This window comes from Zerene cesonia, chromosome 7, assembly GCF_012273895.1.
Source record: "Zerene cesonia ecotype Mississippi chromosome 7, Zerene_cesonia_1.1, whole genome shotgun sequence".
NCBI classification, from domain to species: Eukaryota; Metazoa; Arthropoda; class Insecta; order Lepidoptera; family Pieridae; genus Zerene; species Zerene cesonia.
Genome location: NC_052108.1, coordinates 9,441,673 through 9,460,213, shown reverse-complemented (window position 1 = coordinate 9,460,213; position 18,541 = coordinate 9,441,673). Strand labels below are relative to the sequence as shown.

At 45.0% G+C, this 18,541-nt stretch overlaps 1 protein-coding gene across 1 annotated transcript in view; it reads left to right on the top strand.

Annotated features, from left to right (window-relative positions):
* The window catches only part of LOC119828244 (fatty acid synthase-like), a 36,177-nt gene that overhangs the window by 8,768 nt on the left and 8,868 nt on the right, over positions 1-18,541 (top strand). Inside the window, exons 3-16 of the mRNA XM_038350348.1 lie at positions 1,841-2,023; positions 7,899-8,665; positions 9,159-9,389; positions 9,839-10,015; positions 10,684-10,824; positions 11,450-11,759; positions 12,407-12,600; positions 13,073-13,301; positions 13,733-14,208; positions 15,564-16,271; positions 16,697-16,939; positions 17,021-17,635; positions 18,017-18,217; positions 18,347-18,512. Coding sequence (XP_038206276.1) covers positions 1,858-2,023; positions 7,899-8,665; positions 9,159-9,389; positions 9,839-10,015; positions 10,684-10,824; positions 11,450-11,759; positions 12,407-12,600; positions 13,073-13,301; positions 13,733-14,208; positions 15,564-16,271; positions 16,697-16,939; positions 17,021-17,635; positions 18,017-18,217; positions 18,347-18,512 — 4,624 coding nt within the window. The 5' untranslated portion in view covers positions 1,841-1,857. The remainder of the gene's footprint in view (positions 1-1,840; positions 2,024-7,898; positions 8,666-9,158; positions 9,390-9,838; positions 10,016-10,683; positions 10,825-11,449; positions 11,760-12,406; positions 12,601-13,072; positions 13,302-13,732; positions 14,209-15,563; positions 16,272-16,696; positions 16,940-17,020; positions 17,636-18,016; positions 18,218-18,346; positions 18,513-18,541) is intronic.

Below are 18,541 nucleotides of genomic sequence, written 5' to 3'. Positions count from 1 at the left end.
CACCTCTATAGCATCTTTTACAATCTTTCTATGTGAAGCAAATTCCTTGTAATCAATATCCCGTTTAGTTTTTTTATATCTCTTATGAATCATAGCTTTTGTTTTAATTTTAATGTTAAATATTAATTGAATCAAGTTATAAGGCTGAAGAACACTATAAATGAAATATAAAACGCCACGAGAGTCGCGGGCAAATATATTAATTGTATATTATGTCTAAAAAAATAGTTAGTTAAATAGGTAATGTTATAAAAGTTAATATGTAGTTTTTACAGACATTTATAAGACAATAGTCCTTGTGTAAGTCGTGGGAAAAATCATTTGTATTGATTTTTTTTGTCATGGCAGGCAGTTTAGCTGGTGGTTCACCTGATGGTAAGCGATTACCTCCGCCTATGAACGGTACCAGGTAACGGGCAGAGGTACACTATCTCCGAATGCGCTACTATATATAATTTATACTGCCTTTTCTGCTGAAAGGAGAGTCACAGAGACATAAGCTATATTAAGTGAGTTTTTACCGCCCAGACTTTTCGAATATACTCGCGGCATTTTGTAGATTAATGCAATTTACTGGAGCCTCCTGTGGAAGTACGTAAAGATGCTCGTGGTACTTGTATTACGCCCGGACAATTTCATACGTACAATGGAGATTTCTGTAAAAGATTATCAAGAGGAAATATCGTTTTTACACTCAATTACTATATGCCTGGAAGTGGATCACCCCACCGACCTGTCAAACTTTTTTGTGATGTGTGGAGCAGACCTCAAATGTAAGCATATATGTACGATTTATGCGACGTTCCCTGTCATATGTCATTATTCTGAATATAATTTACTTCAACTTAAAAATACACTTCATAAAGAGAAAGAGACGTTAACTTGTGCTTTTCTACAGCAAGCAAAAAATGCTTGGCCAAAATCGATGTATGCAGTACCTACTGCGCGGCGGCACCCCCAAATTAATTAAATTGTACTTACTCTTATGTTAGTATTGCTTAATGTCAGGAGAAAATTGCTTAAAGCAACTGAAGATCTTTTGTTAAATTGGGTTTTTTATGAATAATGTAAAATTTTGATAGTGGATTATGAAATGTAAAGCAATTGAAATATTATGATTATAACTGTAGTAGCTACGTAAGAGGCGGCTGTGAACCGAGTCGCACTTTAAGTGCCTCGGCCGATAGGTCTACTCAATTGGAATACAAAGAGACGGCAGCGGCCGCCGGGGCCAAGGGACTACGGGCGCGGCGCGCTTGATTATTTAACGAACTACTTTTCCTGAAGTAATATCTGCGTAGAACATGTAAACCGCAACAAACTGCGCGTGATTTACACACTAACGATAATAATATGATGACAATCGATCGGCGGGTCACGCAATCGACGCATCGCAGATACCGTATAGAGGTCGAATCGGACAACGGACACCGGACACCGGACATCGCGCAGTGAGTGCCCAGTGGAAAGGGGCAACGAGCCGCAGACGGACGGCTGCGCGGGTGCACCCAGGGTGCGGAAGAGCCGGCGACCTTGCTCGTCCTTGCGCCGCGGCGCGATAACGCTGCTCTCGTGGAAACGTGGTGGCGAGTCGCGACCCCGCTATCGCGCCCTTTTAACCGAGCGCGGCGCGGCCCCAGGCTCACTCGCAGCGCGCTCCTCCCGCGGCCGACACGCGACCTCATGCTGATACTCACACTCGCGACACCTACAGCGCTATCCTCCACCGCCCAACTAGGTTCTTCGCACTAGGTCAGCGTCCCGCTCGTTTCTGAATATCGCGCTCAAATAAATGATAATCACGTGTCGGAACTAATGAATAATTCTTTTTAAATTTCAGATTGAGCGTAAATTAGAATGCCGGGTGCAGTGATGAACGGCGGGCGGGCAGCGAGCGGCGACGACGTGGTGCTGACGGGGCTGTCGGGGCGCCTGCCCCAATCCGACAACATCGAGGAGTTCGCGCAGCAGCTATTCGATGGGGTCGACCTGGTCACAGCTGACGATCGTCGCTGGACGCCCGGTAATACTTTTTGATAATTCTTCTGTTACATATAAAAGGTTCAATGAACGAAAAACTTGAGTACTTAACACGCTTTTTTAGCTTCACCTGTATATTTGTATCGAACAGAAAGCTTAGAACCGATTGAAGCGCACTTTAACCGAACAGATTTAATTCAAATTCGCATTATATTTTCTAGTGTCATTTGTACACATAACAAGCATCGGCGACGATACAATAATTTCATGAGTTGCAACTTATTACTCTGATTAGGATCGCCAGTCACTTATACTCTGTATAAGATTGCTATCAAAAATATTTCTAGTGATTCGAACATAATAGTTGGCTATACAACACCACAGTTTTTGGTAAAACCTAAAAAGAACAACATTGTTGTTGAGAATGATGTTCCTTGGTAGCGAACCGTTTCGATCTCGTCAATTTGCACTCGATTCTAAATATTATATAACCTATGTTATCCCTGAATAGTGACCACGCTCGCTGTAAATTCTTCGAAACATCGGCTTTAATAATATAATTAATAAGTCGCGTTAAAAATCCGTTAAAAAGTGTTTAATAAATATTTTTTTTATTTGAGAGTAAAAGAAAATTTATTTCAGTTAGTGAAATAAATTTTCATGATCGCATCAAATAGTTCAAAGTTTACACCTTACAAACGTACCTAATTAGAAACTTTACGTTTTATAATCAAATGGACTATCATTCATTAGAGATATTTTTTTTCTACTTTAACGTTATGCTCCGACTTGAGCACGATGCGTGCCTCAGACACTTAAATGTATTTAATATGAATATCATAATTGAAATGAAAATATTTATCTGAGTCAGTACACGGCATAGATAATCGACTAAAACTTAAAAATTCCTTAATAAAAAAAAAGTTAATGGCAAGCAGACTGTCGATAAGCCTGCTTATATACATACATGAGTATATATTTGGTTTGGTTTTACATATAATGTATATACTAGAAAGCACAACTAACGTAACGATAACAAATATCGTTGTTTATATTAATAATAATGAATTGTATCTGGAATAAAAATATAAGTATAATAAATATAAATCCAAATGAAATTGATAATAATCCTTGGATTTCATGGAAATTATTCAAAGACGTAAATAAACCTCGTACCAGTCATATTAGTGAAGGAAATATAGTTTAGTAATTAATTCATCCTTATTGAAATCAAAATAAATTACATTAGATTTTTACCGTTGACACATGTTTGTGTAAGCGAGTGGCGGTTTACGTAAACATGTTGTATTGACGCGCCAAATGTAGGAAAATGAGCGTTTTCCCTTCCTTGTGCAGCGCGAAGGGCCGCCCGGCCCCTGCGAGCCGAGCGCTCCCCGCGGCCTGCGCCGATAACGTTCCTTCACGCATCCTTATTGGTTTTCCTTAACCAATTATTTTAGCTTTTATAATTATCCTTATTATTTCCGAATCACGATCACATTATTCTAAATACTGCTATACTCTATATTTGTACAGATACAACAAATATTAACAATAATAGTTTAAAAAAACTAAAAAACACGCTTTAACAAAAATCATATTTTGCAAATTGAAAAATGGAATCATTTTATCAAATTAGTGTATTGTCATCGGTCCTCAATAAATCTACAAAGTTTGAACGAAATCTGGCCGTTTAAAGTGGGTCAAAATCGCGCCCAAAGAAGTCGGTTACAAACAAACAAACGTACAAACATACAGGTGAAGCTAATAAAAGGCGTGTAATAAAAGAAGCATTGTAACATATTTATCCTTATCTTTACTTTTTCGTTATATGGCATGATATCTCATATGTTTATTCATAACAAAAATCCATTAAGAATTATTATAGAAAAGATAAAAGAGACGATATTTTCAACTTTCGTCTCAAAAACGAAGAAGGTTTTCAATTGGACTATATTTTTTACCCTCGTTACTCAATACCTCCGCGGGTTTACACAGATTGACGTAAATTTGTTTTATGTTACTGAATCTTTTTTTTTATCAAAAAAAGTACTTAATTAAATAATCTCAAAAGAATGTATGAATTGTATGCCGCCCTAATTGTATAACAGTAGGTTTGTAGTCAAGTGTACAGTGGTACATTTGTTGTTGCGGAGAACTTGATACATTTTGTTGTTTTTTATTAATATTCGTAAAAACGAAATGAAAAACGTAACACGAAGACCTCGAAATTCATATTGTAGGTATGTAGCACCTATACAATGTATATTTATAACCCACAATACTGAATATTTTTATAATATAGTATACTATTGATTCACTCATCATCATCATCATTAGCCCATATTAGCTCCCCCCGCTGAGACACAGGCACACGAGGGTTCATCCACAACGCCGCCAAGTGCGGGTTGGCAGGTGTCACATGTCGCCGAACTTTTTGATTCTTGGACATGCCGGTTTCCTCACGATGTTTTCTTTCACCGTTTCGAGCAGTTGTGATGTTATACACATATGCAGATTAATTGAAAAATCAACTCACTTATCGATTTTGAAATCCAAGGTCCTCACCACTGAGCCACCACTGCTATTGATTCATTCATTGTAGCTCAATACTATATAATATAAAACAATACGGGTAACAACCCTACCCGGGCTAACTCGGCAGAGCCTGGTTGATTGTCTAATCGGCAGTGTGTTAAGTTCTGTGTCCCCTACAGCGTATGGGGTAGATGATTTACACCTATTTCACTAATCAATTTTCATTATAGACAAATCGATGATCAGCCTTCTGTGTTCTGCCAGATCGATAAATTCTCTTATAGATAGAGTCCCCACAGAGAATTTAACCCATGACCCCTCGGTTCTACACACAGGTGGTAACCACTGTAGCAAGGCGGTCAAAGGTCAAATAAGCAGTAGTATCTTAGCTACCTATCTCCTTTTCTAGAAATAAGTGAAAACATATATGTAGTGAGATAGTTTTAGAATCACCTTCCGATTAAGATATAGCGCGTGTGAAAACAGTAAATATAAAAATAGCTTCCTTTCGCATCAGCTGTTGTCGTTTCACGCAGATATCGATCAGCGTCATAAGTAGTTATTACATCGTGTGAAAATGGTACAGTAAGGACGAACAACAACTATTGTTATAAAATTTATAATTGTAATAGTGTAGTCGTTATACATAAATATCACTTAGTACAAAGGGCTGTTATTATCACGCATAATTACAGAAATTTACATATTATAGAGAGTTAGTAGAGCATTTTACTCAGACGAGGCGTTTAAATTAAAAGTCTCAGGGGTTTGATTAATCTCGAAAGTTAGTCCAAGTTCAGTGGTGAACCAATCAGATGAGGATCTGTGACGATGGGTTCGCTCATTTTCATGAGTGTGACATGAATGAGTATTTTCTAAGAAAGCATTCGAAGTGTGGTGACTTTAGAGCGATAAGGAGAAGCGGCACGAATTCCGAGATCTTAGTCGGAGCGATTGGCGCTTACGCATCAGATATCATACGAGTATTGCCTCTGCAATATCTTATCTTAATCGGATGCGATTGCTTTTTGATTTTGTCTATATAAGTACATGTTACCGTTAAAACACATTTTATTTATAATCAAAGCGTTTTGAGGACAAGAACTAGTTTTAAATGATATTCAATTTTTAATTTCAGCTAATTCTCGTTTTATAAGCTTCATATCGAAACCACTGACGGTCATTATTTAACCAAATATCAAATTTATTTTTGTTTTAATTTAAGTATCTTATAAAAATGATATAATTATAACTGGTCTGTAAATCATAGATACATATGTACTATTATTATAGGCATTATACTGAAATCTTGGCACGTATGAAACATTCTCAGTGGCTTCGTTACTATCGTCCAACATCGGCTATCATAATAAAGTAAGAAATGAAACAAGTTGTTTCATCTAACACGATATTATCTAGATCTAAATTCTTAACTTTTTGCCGCTGTACATTCAAAATAATAACAAATTGTAGGTGCTTCTTTTGAGTTTTGACTGTGGCTGCATAATGAATATAGGTGCCTTAATGTATATGCCAAGACCAGCAAAAATAGTTTCTGATCATTAAACCCATAGCTTCGGGATGAACATCACACAATTAACCTGCATATTTATAGTTTCGGTTACGCATTTAGCAGACACACGCGTAGGCCATAATTAACCAATAAGAGATTCCAAGGTCATTCATGAATTATCAATCATACCATAAAAAACTAAACCTGATAACGTTGCTTTTTCAAAAAAATATTAAGATAAACATTTGTTTTACACAGACAGCCACTTACGAAGGTACGGTCCATCCCCAAGTTTAACCATCAAACTCCACTCTTGTGAAATACTTACAAGAAAAAACTGCGTATTCAAATAAATAAAGACTCATGTGAGGCTGAGAGTATATAAGTTATTGTACAACGTCTTCGGGTGGTCCAAAAACTATAATGTTTAAACTTGAGTTTTGCTGAGTTATCACCGTTTTACAGCTGACACATTCACGTCCCCATCACGGATTCATCGGAAAATTCTGGCGCCCTGTACTCATAACTAAAAGTAATTTTGCGTAATTTTAATTTAATTTCTAAGTAATCGTTTTAAAAATACGTTGTCAATTGGCTCCAAATCTTGATTATATTGAAACTGAAATTTTTTTACCTGTATAAAATAAATACATAAAAACCATTAAAATGTTCATACACACACATACATACACACACGAATATTCGCGCACATGCACAATCACACTCGCCCATTCACACATACTCTTTTCGTCTAAATCATATAATGTAAATTTTATTTTTTTTAGAAGTTTATTGTTTCCGGATCAAATATTATGTGTATGAAATTTTTAAGAGAAGGCACTACCTGCAACTTACGTAGGTATATATATGATTTATGGGAAAATTGCATCCTGTATTCTGCCTCGAGGTCTGACAACCGTGTGCGTAAAAAGTTTAGTGGATTACGTCAACATTTAATGATATGACGCAATATAGGTTTTTTCTTTGGAAAATTAATGATAATATGCCGTACGTTTAATGGGCACTTATTAAAATCGTTAATAATAAAAAAAAGTAAAAGTAATGAGTTTTGTTGTAACTACAATCGTGTCATAGAATCGCTTTTCTTTTGGTGGTGGCGTGGTTGTAATTCTAACCGTGTACGGCGAACGCACACAGCGACCGGCGAGTGGCGCGTGACGTCACGGCAGCGCACACACGCCTCGCACAGGATCGTTCGATAGCTGCGATACAATTGACAGCGGGCCGCGGAATGCGAGCAGAGGCTCGACCCGCGACCGTCTCGGGCGGCGGGCCTGGGAGCCACTATTCACTTGCACGCCAAATGAGCATCTGATGCGGAATGGTGCATGACTCATGCGGCAGTGTCACCTAGCGCAATAAAAAATTATCGTCTTTATTTCACCGAGTACTACGCCTTTTTTATAGTGCAAACTATAATTTCCACAAGGAAACAAATGATACGATGAATTTATTATTTACGTAACAGAACGGAAAGTTTTTATTTTTTAAGTTTTTGGGTATTTCTCGCGCTTATATCACTAGAAGGATCGCGATCGGCCTTCAGATTTAAGTAAATATTCACTTCTGATGTTAATTTAGTCACTTTATGCCAACTTTGGTGCTTAATATTAAAAAACAACATAATTGACGTCAAATGAGATATATATAGTATAGATTACGTACAGGGTGTATTAGCGATTGTCTAATTAGATTTAATTTCAATATCAACCAATTTGTATATAAATATTATGGTAAGAGAAAATTAACAATTACAACATGAAATAAATCCCATTGCGTCAATAATAATATTTGTTTTTCAAATAGTAATGGAATGTACCAAAAATCATTGCTTTATTTTGCGCAGGACTCCACGGACTGCCAGAGCGCAATGGCAAGTTGAAAGACCTGTCCCATTTCGACGCCACATTCTTCGGCGTGCACGCGAAACAGGCGCATCTGATGGACCCGCAGCTGCGGCTGCTGCTGGAGATCACGCACGAAGCCATCGTGGACGCTGGCCTCAATCCCGCCGAGCTACGCGGCTCCCGAACCGGCGTCTTCGTCGGTGTCTCCAACTCCGAGACGGAGGAGTTATGGACCTCCGATCCGGACAAGATCAACGGCTACGCCCTCACCGGCTGCTGTCGAGCCATGTTCCCCAACCGCATCTCGTACACGTTCGATCTGAAGGGGCCCTCGTACGCCATCGACACCGCGTGCTCCAGCTCGATGTTCGCGCTGGCACAGGCGGTGAGCGCCATCCGCGCGGGGCAGTGCGACGCCGCGGTGGTGGCCGGCGCCAACCTGTGCCTGAAGCCGGGCACGTCGCTCAACTTCCACCGGCTGAGCATGCTGTCGCCGGAGGGGCGCTGCGCCGCGTTCGACGCGAGCGGGCGCGGCTACGTGCGCTCCGAGGCGGCCGTGGCGGTGCTGCTGCAGCGGCGCGGCGCGGCGCGGCGCGTGTACGCGACCGTACGCGGCGCGCGCATGAACACGGACGGCCACAAGGTGCAGGGCATCACCTTCCCCACGGGCGACATGCAGCGCCGCCTGGCCGAGGAGACCTTCGCGGAGGCGCGCGTCCGCCCGCAGGACGTCGTCTACGTCGAAGCGCACGGCACCGGCACCAAGGTACCGTGAACGAGCAACATTCATTTATTTTTCATATTTAATTTAAATATTTCTTCCGGCGTTTCGATAACAAAGAGACTGAGATTTTACATCTCTCGGTCGTGCATCTTAACCGTGACCACGCTTGCTTTAAATTGTTAATAATTAGTTTGAAATACTTTAATTTTCGTATAAAAATGACTTTAATTATATTTTTTGTCACAAAACGATCATCCACTGTGCAATATAAGAATACTAATAAAGAACCTCAGCCAAAAAACACACAATAAGAAGACCAGAATAATTGAATTTAATAAATATTTTATTATAGTGTTTTTTTGCTATATGAAGCGGTCGTTTATTTTGTACACACGTTATGAAATAATGTATTACGTAAATACACAAATGTACAAAAACAAAATATGAAAATTATACGCAATAAAATGCATGAGAAGATGGCCGCTGGCCTTATTGCGGGTCGATAAAGGACAGGTTGGTTGACTGGTTGCGACAGGTCGGGGACCCGCAAGAGGTGAACGCGATAGCGGAGTTCTTCTGCCGCGAGAGGCAGACGCCGCTGCTGCTGGGCTCGGTGAAGTCCAACATGGGCCACTCGGAGCCGGCGTCGGGGCTGTGCTCCATCGCCAAGGTGCTGGTGGCCATGGAGCGCGGCCGCATCCCCGCCAACCTGCACTACCAGGCGCCCAACCCGGACATCCCGGCGCTCAGCGACGGACGCATCAAGGTATTATCGTCGTACCGTTATTTCCTTCAACTTGTTATTCAATACGAATATTTGAAATGTTGACGAAACTTTATTATGTATGATTACGTGCACTGACATAATTTGCTCGGCCTTAATGTGCTTAAAGTGTCAATACGGACTGTTATATTTTCAACCGACTCCAAAAAAAGAAGGAGGTTATCAATTCGCCTTTTTTTGTGTTTGTTACCTCAGGTTACTGGGTGAACCGACTTTGTGATTCTTTTACGAATGCTGGTGCCCACCGTGTGGTCCCATTTAAATTCGGCCTAGTTCTGACAATTTCAAGGCGATTAATTTTTTTTTTGAGTATACTAATGTATTCGTATTATTTAGATATGTTTTGATTTGTTGATTATTATTCGTTATTTTAGAATGAATTAAAATCGCATAATATCGCTTAATGAATGCATGTCGTTGTCGTGGCGCAGGTGGTGGACCGCAACACGGAGTGGGACGGCGGCCTGGTGGCGGTGAACTCGTTCGGGTTCGGCGGCGCCAACGCGCACGTGATCCTCGAGTCGGAGGAGCGGCGGCCGCGCGCCGCGGCGCAGTACGCGCTGCCGCGCCTCGTGCTCGCCTCGGGCCGCACCGAGGAGGCCGTGCAAGTATGCTTCGCTTTGTATTGGGCTACCCATCCGCCCCCGCCCGTCCCCGCACGTCCCCGCACGTCCCCGCACGTCCCCGCAATCACCTTACACACACACTCAAATTATAGGTAACTGAGCTAATAGAAGAAAAACATTTTAGAAAACTGATTAAAAATAGCAGAATTGAAAATATTGTATCTACATAAACACGTATGGTGTTCATGTGTCCGTCAAGAACGAAGTTTCATACAACTTGCGATCCTTATTTCACCCCTCCGTAGAATATCCTTAAATCCTCTCTTAGTGCTCCCCTTCACTCCCTCAAAAGCCTTCATACTAAATTTTAACTTTCTACGCCTAGGAGCTTCGGCTTTGCGTTGTTTGTCAGTTGGGCAGCGAAAGAGCTTTATATATCTACACTAATATTATAAAGAGGAAAACTTTGTTTGTTTGGTTGTAATGAATAGGCTCAAAAACTACTGGACCGATTTTAAAAATTCTTTCACCATTCGAAAGCTACATTATCCACGAGTAACATAGACTATATATGTACCACGGGCGAAGCCGGGGCGAACAGCTAGTGTATAATAATTTGATAATTTAAATTACTTATGCGTCGATTAATATCTGTTAATTCACTTGAAATTTTAAGAAAGGGTGGTGGCAATAAAAATGTGCATGTGCAGGAACTATTGGAGCTGGCGGCGGAGAACGCGCAGGACGCGGGGCTGCACGCGCTGCTGGACGCGGTGCACGCGCAGAACATCCCCGGGCACGCGCACCGCGGCTACCGCCTGCTGCAGGACCCGCCCGCGCAGGAGATACTTGTGAGTCCGCCGCCACACACCAATTGAGATATTTTCGTGATCGAGTCCTAACTGCTTATAATAATATATACCTATTTATCAAACATTTACACTTGAAATCATTGTAACGCCCTGTCTCTTTTTAGACACGATCTATTCAGCTTTTTAATTATAAAATCAATATTGAAGTGAAACTTCTTTAGAATCGTTGTGATTTCAAACCTGATGCAACGGAAAAACGACAGGTAAAAGACACAAATACAAAAATGTGTAGACTGAAGCTGGCAAAGAATGAGACAGAAATATACATACTATTTTATATATATTCATCTCATTCTTTTGTCGATTGAAGTTTCACTTCTATCGTGTGTGAATCGCACACACACCTTTTTTTTTTAGTCTATTCCGATACTCCCACAAATTACAGAATTTAAAGAGCGCCGCGCGAACGAGCGCCAGTCTCGTAATAAGGAACTAAATTAATTTAATTTCCTTATATTGAAGAACTCGTTTTAATATATAAAAAATATCAAGTATTGTTAAAAATCTGTTTAAAATGTCAATCGTCTGACACGAATGGAATCCTCGCGAAGATCGCACGTCGCTCATAACGCATATCAGACCCACATATGAGAGCGTGCCGCAGGAGCTGGAGAGCGGCGCGGCGCGGCCCGTGTGGTTCGTGTTCTCGGGCATGGGCTCGCAGTGGGCGGGCATGGCGCGCACGCTGCTGCAGCTGCCGCAGTTCGCGGCCAGCGTGCGGCGCGCCGCGGCGGCGCTGCAGCCGCACGGCGTGGACCTGCTGCACGTGCTGACGGACGCGCCCGACGCCGCCTTCGACGACGTCATCGCGTCCTTCGTGTCCATCGCCGCCGTGCAGGTGGCGCTGGTCGACGTGCTGCGCGCCGCGGGCGTCGAGCCCGACGGCATCGTCGGACACTCCGTCGGCGAAATCGGTAATTTCATGATGAAACATCGTGTCCATACCCTCGCAGATAATCAGAAAAACAGTCGTTACTTTAAACGAAACAGTTAAAGTGCTAACTATAACATTTCCGTTGAATTTAAGTAATTAAGACATAACAGGCTCCGTGTGGCCATTGAAAATGTATCCGTTGAAAATTAGCGGCTTTGAAGCGTTAGTGACATGTTGTGCGCATACCAGAAGATAGGATTGCTAAGTACGTGTTCTATTAATAGGGTGGTCAATTTATTTTCTGGTCTGAGGGACAATTCAATGAAATGGAAAGGAGAGCCAAGTAACTATGGCACTTCGAATCGCAATTAAACTTGATTGTGTCAAGACTTAAATATTGATCTTAGTACTTTTAGATATGACTGCCCGCTGCGCTGCTGCGCTGCGCGCCCCGCGGTTTTACCCGCATAAGTCCGTATACCGTAGGAATATCGGGATAAAAAGTTGCCTATATTATTTCAGTTGTCCAGCTGTCTTCGTACCAAATTTCATTGCAATCGGTTCCGAAGTTTTTGCGTGAAAGAGCAACAAACACACACACATCCTTACAAACTTTCGCATTTATAATATTAGTAGGATTAAAGATTGAATGTAAATAAGCCGCAGTAAGCATGTAAATATGCGCAGGTTGCGCGTACGCGGACGGCACGCTGACGGGCGAGCAGGCGGTGCTGGCGGCGTACTGGCGCGGGCGCAGCATCGTGGACGCCAAGCTGCCGCCCGGCGCCATGGCGGCCGTGGGGCTCTCGTGGGAGCAGGCGGCGGCGCGCTGCCCGCCCGACGTCGTGCCCGCCTGCCACAACGCGGCCGACAGCGTCACGGTACCCGCGAACCGCCTACACTAACAGATTCATCAAAGTTCCACGTCATACAAGATGGAGGTCAGACGTCGGATGCCCTAACGATTCGACCTACACCTGAACACTTACATTTCTTTAAACGTCTACAACGTAAACGGTGTCATCGACTCCTTGTGATATTTAGACGTTGTAATAATGTCATAGGTGCCCCGGAATATTTAGATGAATTCTCAGACTTGATTTGCATTGGATGGTCAACATCTATTAAACTACTCCGCATTTAACGCGTGCGAAGCCGCGAGCAAAAACTAGTATTCTTATGAATTAATAAACAGGTATTGACGTAATTTATTCTAAAACTATAATTTCATATTTTTTGAGATGAGGTTTTATTTGTTTAGTAAATATATTACTTCATTAATTGTCATTGTAATTCCATAATATCATGTGAGATTTTAGAAAAAGTGTAAAACAAAGGAAACTGCGGTGGCAGGTGTCGGGCCCGGTGGAGTCGGTGGAGAAGCTGGTGTCGGAGCTGAGCGGCGCGGGCGTGTTCGCGCGGCGCGTCAACAGCTCGGGCGTGGCCTTCCACAGCAAGTACATCGCCAGCGCCGCGCCGCTGCTGCGCCGCTCGCTCGAGCGCGTCATCCCGCAGCCCAAGCCGCGCTCCGCCCGCTGGGTGTCCTCCTCGCTGCCGCGCGACCAGTGGGGCTCCGACATCGGTGAGCACCCCCTCTCCCCCACTCCTCATTGTCCCACTCGCTCGTCACTTGTTATTTATGTATATTAGGGAAAAGGACAACGTAGATAATCGGTTAACTAGTATTCTAAGAAGACACGTCAATTTTTCACTTTAGTTAGTCTAGTCGCTCCCACGCTCGTTTACTCTACTGTGACGTGCGTCGGAATCGTTCCACTAAATAAATAGAGAAACTTTATGCGGTTGACTAATATCGTAAAAAACGTTAGCTCATCCGTTAATAAAAAATGGAGCTCAGTCAACGGTACCACCTAGCACCTCAAAAACTGGATGGGTGACCATTTTTTTTTTTAATAATGTTTCGAACTGATTCTCTACGGGCCAGTCGGAGTCGCTGGGCCGCATACCGATACGCACTCGAGCGATCCTCCTAACCGCACGTGTCTCGCGCAGCCAAGCTGAGCGACGCGGCGTACCACGTGAACAACCTGCTGTCGCCGGTGCGGTTCGCGGAGGCGCTGCGCGAGGTGCCCGAGCGCGCCGTGCTGGTGGAGGTGGCGCCGCACGCGCTGCTGCAGGCCGTGCTGCGGCGCGCGCGGCCCGGCGCGGCGCACGTGCCGCTCGTGCGGCGCGACGCCGCCTCGCCCGCCGCGCACCTGCTGGCGGCGCTGGGCCGCCTGTACGCGGCGGGCGCGCAGCCTCGCGCCGCGCCGCTGTACCCGCCCGTGCCCTTCCCCGTGCCGCGCGGCACGCCCGGCCTGGCCTCGCGCGTGCGCTGGGACCACTCCATCGAGTGGAGCGTGGCCGACTTCGGCAACGCGCGCTCCGGCGAGAACGTCATCGAGTACGACGTCTCCAAGAACGACGACTCCTTCATCTCCGGACACAACATCGACGGCCGCGTCCTCTTCCCGGCCACCGGATACTTGGTGAATGTCTCCTTATTTGCCATTGCTTATGACCCACGTGCCGCATTCGTGGCTGTAATCTTACTGCGCGCTTAGTCATATTTCACATGTATCCTATATCTTTAAACGAGCAATTCTTGTATATAAATATAATTGGAATCTCGGAATCGGTTCCAACGATTTTCATGAAATTTAGTATATAAGGGGTTTCGGGGGCGATAAATAGATCTAGCTAGGAATCTTTTTTAGAAAATGTCATATTCGTGTTTTATTCATCTTTTATTGACTTAAACTTACCTCTTTAACAAATAGGAGGCGTTTGAGTAGTCCCAATTTATTATGACTCTTCCTGACATCTATTGGCGAATATACTATTTATTGGCGAATAATTAAAGTTAAAACAAAAAAAAAATAAAAAAAAACCGAGCAAAGCTCGGTCATCCAGGTACTGTTTTATGAAGTGTGTACAGCAACAAATATCGTACTAAATAGTTTAGGCGGATTAACATCAGTAGAACGCTTTTTTAACTTATCCTATTACTTAAAACAAATAATCATAAAAACAAATAAATGAATAATCATGATTAAATATTATTTGAATAAAAGTTCCAACTTGCAATAAAAAAAAACTTCATCATTGTTTCACTATGTGGGTACAGATATGAATTTATTCCCACATTTTTTTGTATCGATCTGAAAATTAAACAAAGAAATATAACAATGTTATTGAGCCATTAAGTTAATGTATGAAGAGGAACTAAATTATAAAATATATGTAGCTAATCGGATCCGGTTGTGTTTTAAAATAAATAAATTTATTTGGCAATCGCACTAAACAATCGCAATAAATAATTTATACTAGTTGGATTTACATCATGCCTTCATGCGATGGCCGAGTTAAGTTATTGATTTAAAACTTAAAAGATTTTTAATAGGATCTGAATAAATTAACAACTGATTTGGTGTTACTTAGATGTAAAACGTTTTAACGGTAGAAGAACTTTCTTGCGAGACGTGGCTTTGTAACAAGTATTGTTTTCATGTGATATATTTTTTTCGGCACATGGTCGACGCAAAAAACGAAATATGATTTTTTTACTTAATAAAAGACTCCGTTTTACGCGGTCACTGTGTTAGGTCCTTATCTATAAATTATGGCACTATAAAATTATAATAATCATTGCGATCGTGCCGTGTTTGGAGTCATACGCGACTTTTTATGCCATTCATAATGTTACACATGCCATTGATAATGTGCCCCGTTCCTAATAAAATAATAATTATATTGCGTTGTTACATTCTAACTACGCTTTAAACATATTACGCTACGATATTATTCAGAAAGACAAATAAAAGCGCCATATTTTACTCCGTAGACTTTGGTGTGGAGAACGATGGCGAAAATAAATAACAAGAAGCCCGAAGAGACGGCCATCATACTCGAGAACGTGCAGTTCAGGCGCGCGACCATCGTGTCGCGGGACGCGCCCGTGCGCTTCCTCATCAACATCCTGGAGGGCACGGGCGAGTTCGACGTGTGCGAGGGCGGCGCCGTCGTGGTCACGGGCTGCGTGCGCCTCGCCGCCGAGCCGGCGCGCGAGCGCCTGCCCGCCGACGGCGCCGCCCCTCCCGCCGAGCCCGACCTGCTGGCGCTCGCCGCCGACGACATATACAAGGAGCTGCGCCTGCGCGGCTACAACTACGGCGGCATCTTCCGCGGCATCCGCTCGTCCGACCCGCGCGGCACGGCCGGCGAGATCTCGTGGCACGACAACTGGATCGCCTTCATGGACGCGATGCTGCAGTTCGGCATCATCGGCGTGGACACGCGCGAGCTGTACCTGCCCACGCGGCTGCAGCGCGCGCTCATCGACCCGCAGGCGCAGGCGGGCGCGCTGGCGGCGGCGCGGGACGGCGCGCTGCCGGTGCGCATGCGCCGCGACGTCGACGTCATCTCGTGCGGCGGCGTCGAGTTCCGCGGCGTCAAGACCAGCCTGGCGCCGCGCCGCGCCAACCCGCAGCCCGCGCCCAAGCTCGAGAAGTACGTCTTCCTGCCCTACGACAACGCCAACGTCGGCACTGAGGTGAATACTAAGAACGCAATAAAATTTTTTGTAAAACGTGTACATACAATCTACAGACACATTACATTACATCTATATTCATTAATCGAGTATTACAAATAAAAATGGAAAATTTTCAACGTCATACAAAACAATACAAGTCTAATTTGAGGTAGTCAAAAATGTCCTAAGTCAAAATGAATATGGCCATTTCGAGATTCGAGAATTACTTGAAAAGCCAATGCATTTTTTGTTATAAGAGAAGGAACCAATTTAAACTTTAACGGGGTCAATAAATAATTTAATACAATAAGAGCCGGTATTAACTCGGTTTATTTGCATATAAAAACTTTACATTAATGTCACGCAATTTTTTGAGCCGCATAACGATAATCCAACGTGATGTCGAGACGTAGTGTCGCAATTTAACGGTTCGCTCGCTGCAGGACACGTCGCGGTCGAAGCGCGACGCGATGACGGTGAGCGTGCAGCTGGCGCTGGAGGCGGCCGGCTCGCTGCGCCTGCGCGTGGCCGAGGCCGCGCTGGGCCGCGCCGCCGACGCGCTGCTGGCGCCCGCCGCGCTGGCCGCGCTCGCCGCCGAGCCGCTCGTGCGCGCCGACGCGGCGCTGGCCGTGGGCCCGCAGCCCGCGCCCGCCTACGCCGCGCTGGCCGACGACATCGGCGCCAAAGTGAGACACGAGCCTTCACTTTTTCATACATTAGAGACGAGTGAGAATGAGCGAGCGTAACAATATTTCTGTTGCATCCAGGTAACTCAAAAGGACGCGCGCACCGGGCCGCCGGACGCGGACTGTCACCTGGTGCTGGCGACGGACGTGCTGTCCCGTCACGGCGCCGCCGTGCTGGCCAACCTCGCGGCCGCGCTCGCGGACACCGGCCTCGTGCTGCTGGAGGAGCCGCACGCCGCGCTCGACGACCCGAGCTCCGCAGACATGATCGAGAAGTGCGGCCTCGTGGTGGTGTCGCGCCAGGTGGCCGCCAACAGCGACTACGTCCTGCTGCGCAAGCGGCCCGTGCTGCCCGGCGTCAGCGTCGTGGTCGAGATCGAGGAGGACTCGTACGAGTGGGTGGAGCGGCTGCGCGACGCCATGAAGCGCGCGGAGAGCGAGGACATACGCGTGTACGCGGTGTCGCGCGCGGCCGCGTCGGGCGTGCTGGGGCTGGGCACGTGCCTGCGCGGCGAGGCGGGCGGGCGGCGCCTGCGCACGTTCCTGCTGGGCGGCGCGCGCGAGCCCTTCGCGCCCGACGCGCCCGCCTACCGCGCGCAGGTGCAGCGCGACCTGCCCGTCAACGTGCTGCGCGCCGGCGTCTGGGGCTCCTACCGCCACCTGCTGCTCTCCGACGCCTCCGAGGCGCAGCTGCAGGTGACGCTTTCCCCTATCCACTGTTTCTTGAAATGCCAGACCTCTATTACTTATCTTCATTTCCACGCTCATATTAGTTCCACTGTTTGTATGTCACCCACTCATGTACAATCGATTTTGATCCATTTAAAACGGACTAATTCATGTGAAACACATAACGAAAGTTTATCCTGATTAGGAAGGCCAGGATAAATAATTTTGTTACGTATGCACGCTATAAGAGCAAGTGATACAATTAATCGATTGTATATATTTGTTTCATAAATCATTTAAGATACATTATTTAAATATATTTCGAATTATTTAAGTATAATAATGATTTAAGAATTATTTAAGTATAAGAGAATAATTTTGATGGGGGTACACCCGGCGGGCGCGCAGGTGGAGCACGCGTACGTGAACACGCTGGTGCGCGGCGACCTGGCGTCGCTGCGCTGGATCGAGAGCGAGCTGCGCACGGCGGCGGGCGGCGCGCGTGCCGAGCTGTGCCGCGTGTACTGCGCGCCGCTCAACTTCCGCGACATCATGCTGGCCACCGGCAAGCTGCCGCCCGACGCGCTGCCCGGCAACCTCGCCGGAGAGGTACGCGTCGTTTATTGAAAAAAAATATGAAATCGTACAAAAAACCTCATTCTGATTGACTATGGAAATTTTTTCACTGACTTAAACAAAAATTAAATGTGTTTAAGTTACCTTTTCCGTGATCCACAGGAGTGCATCCTGGGGCTGGAGTTCAGCGGGCGCGGCGCAGACGGGCGGCGCGTGATGGGCATGGTGGCGGCGCGCGGCCTGGCCACCACCGTGATGGCCGACCGCGGCTTCCTCTGGGACGTGCCCGATAAGTGGTGGGTACTCCCGCGGTACCGGTGTTGCCGCGGTTTGGACTACATCTGAGATATATTTTTA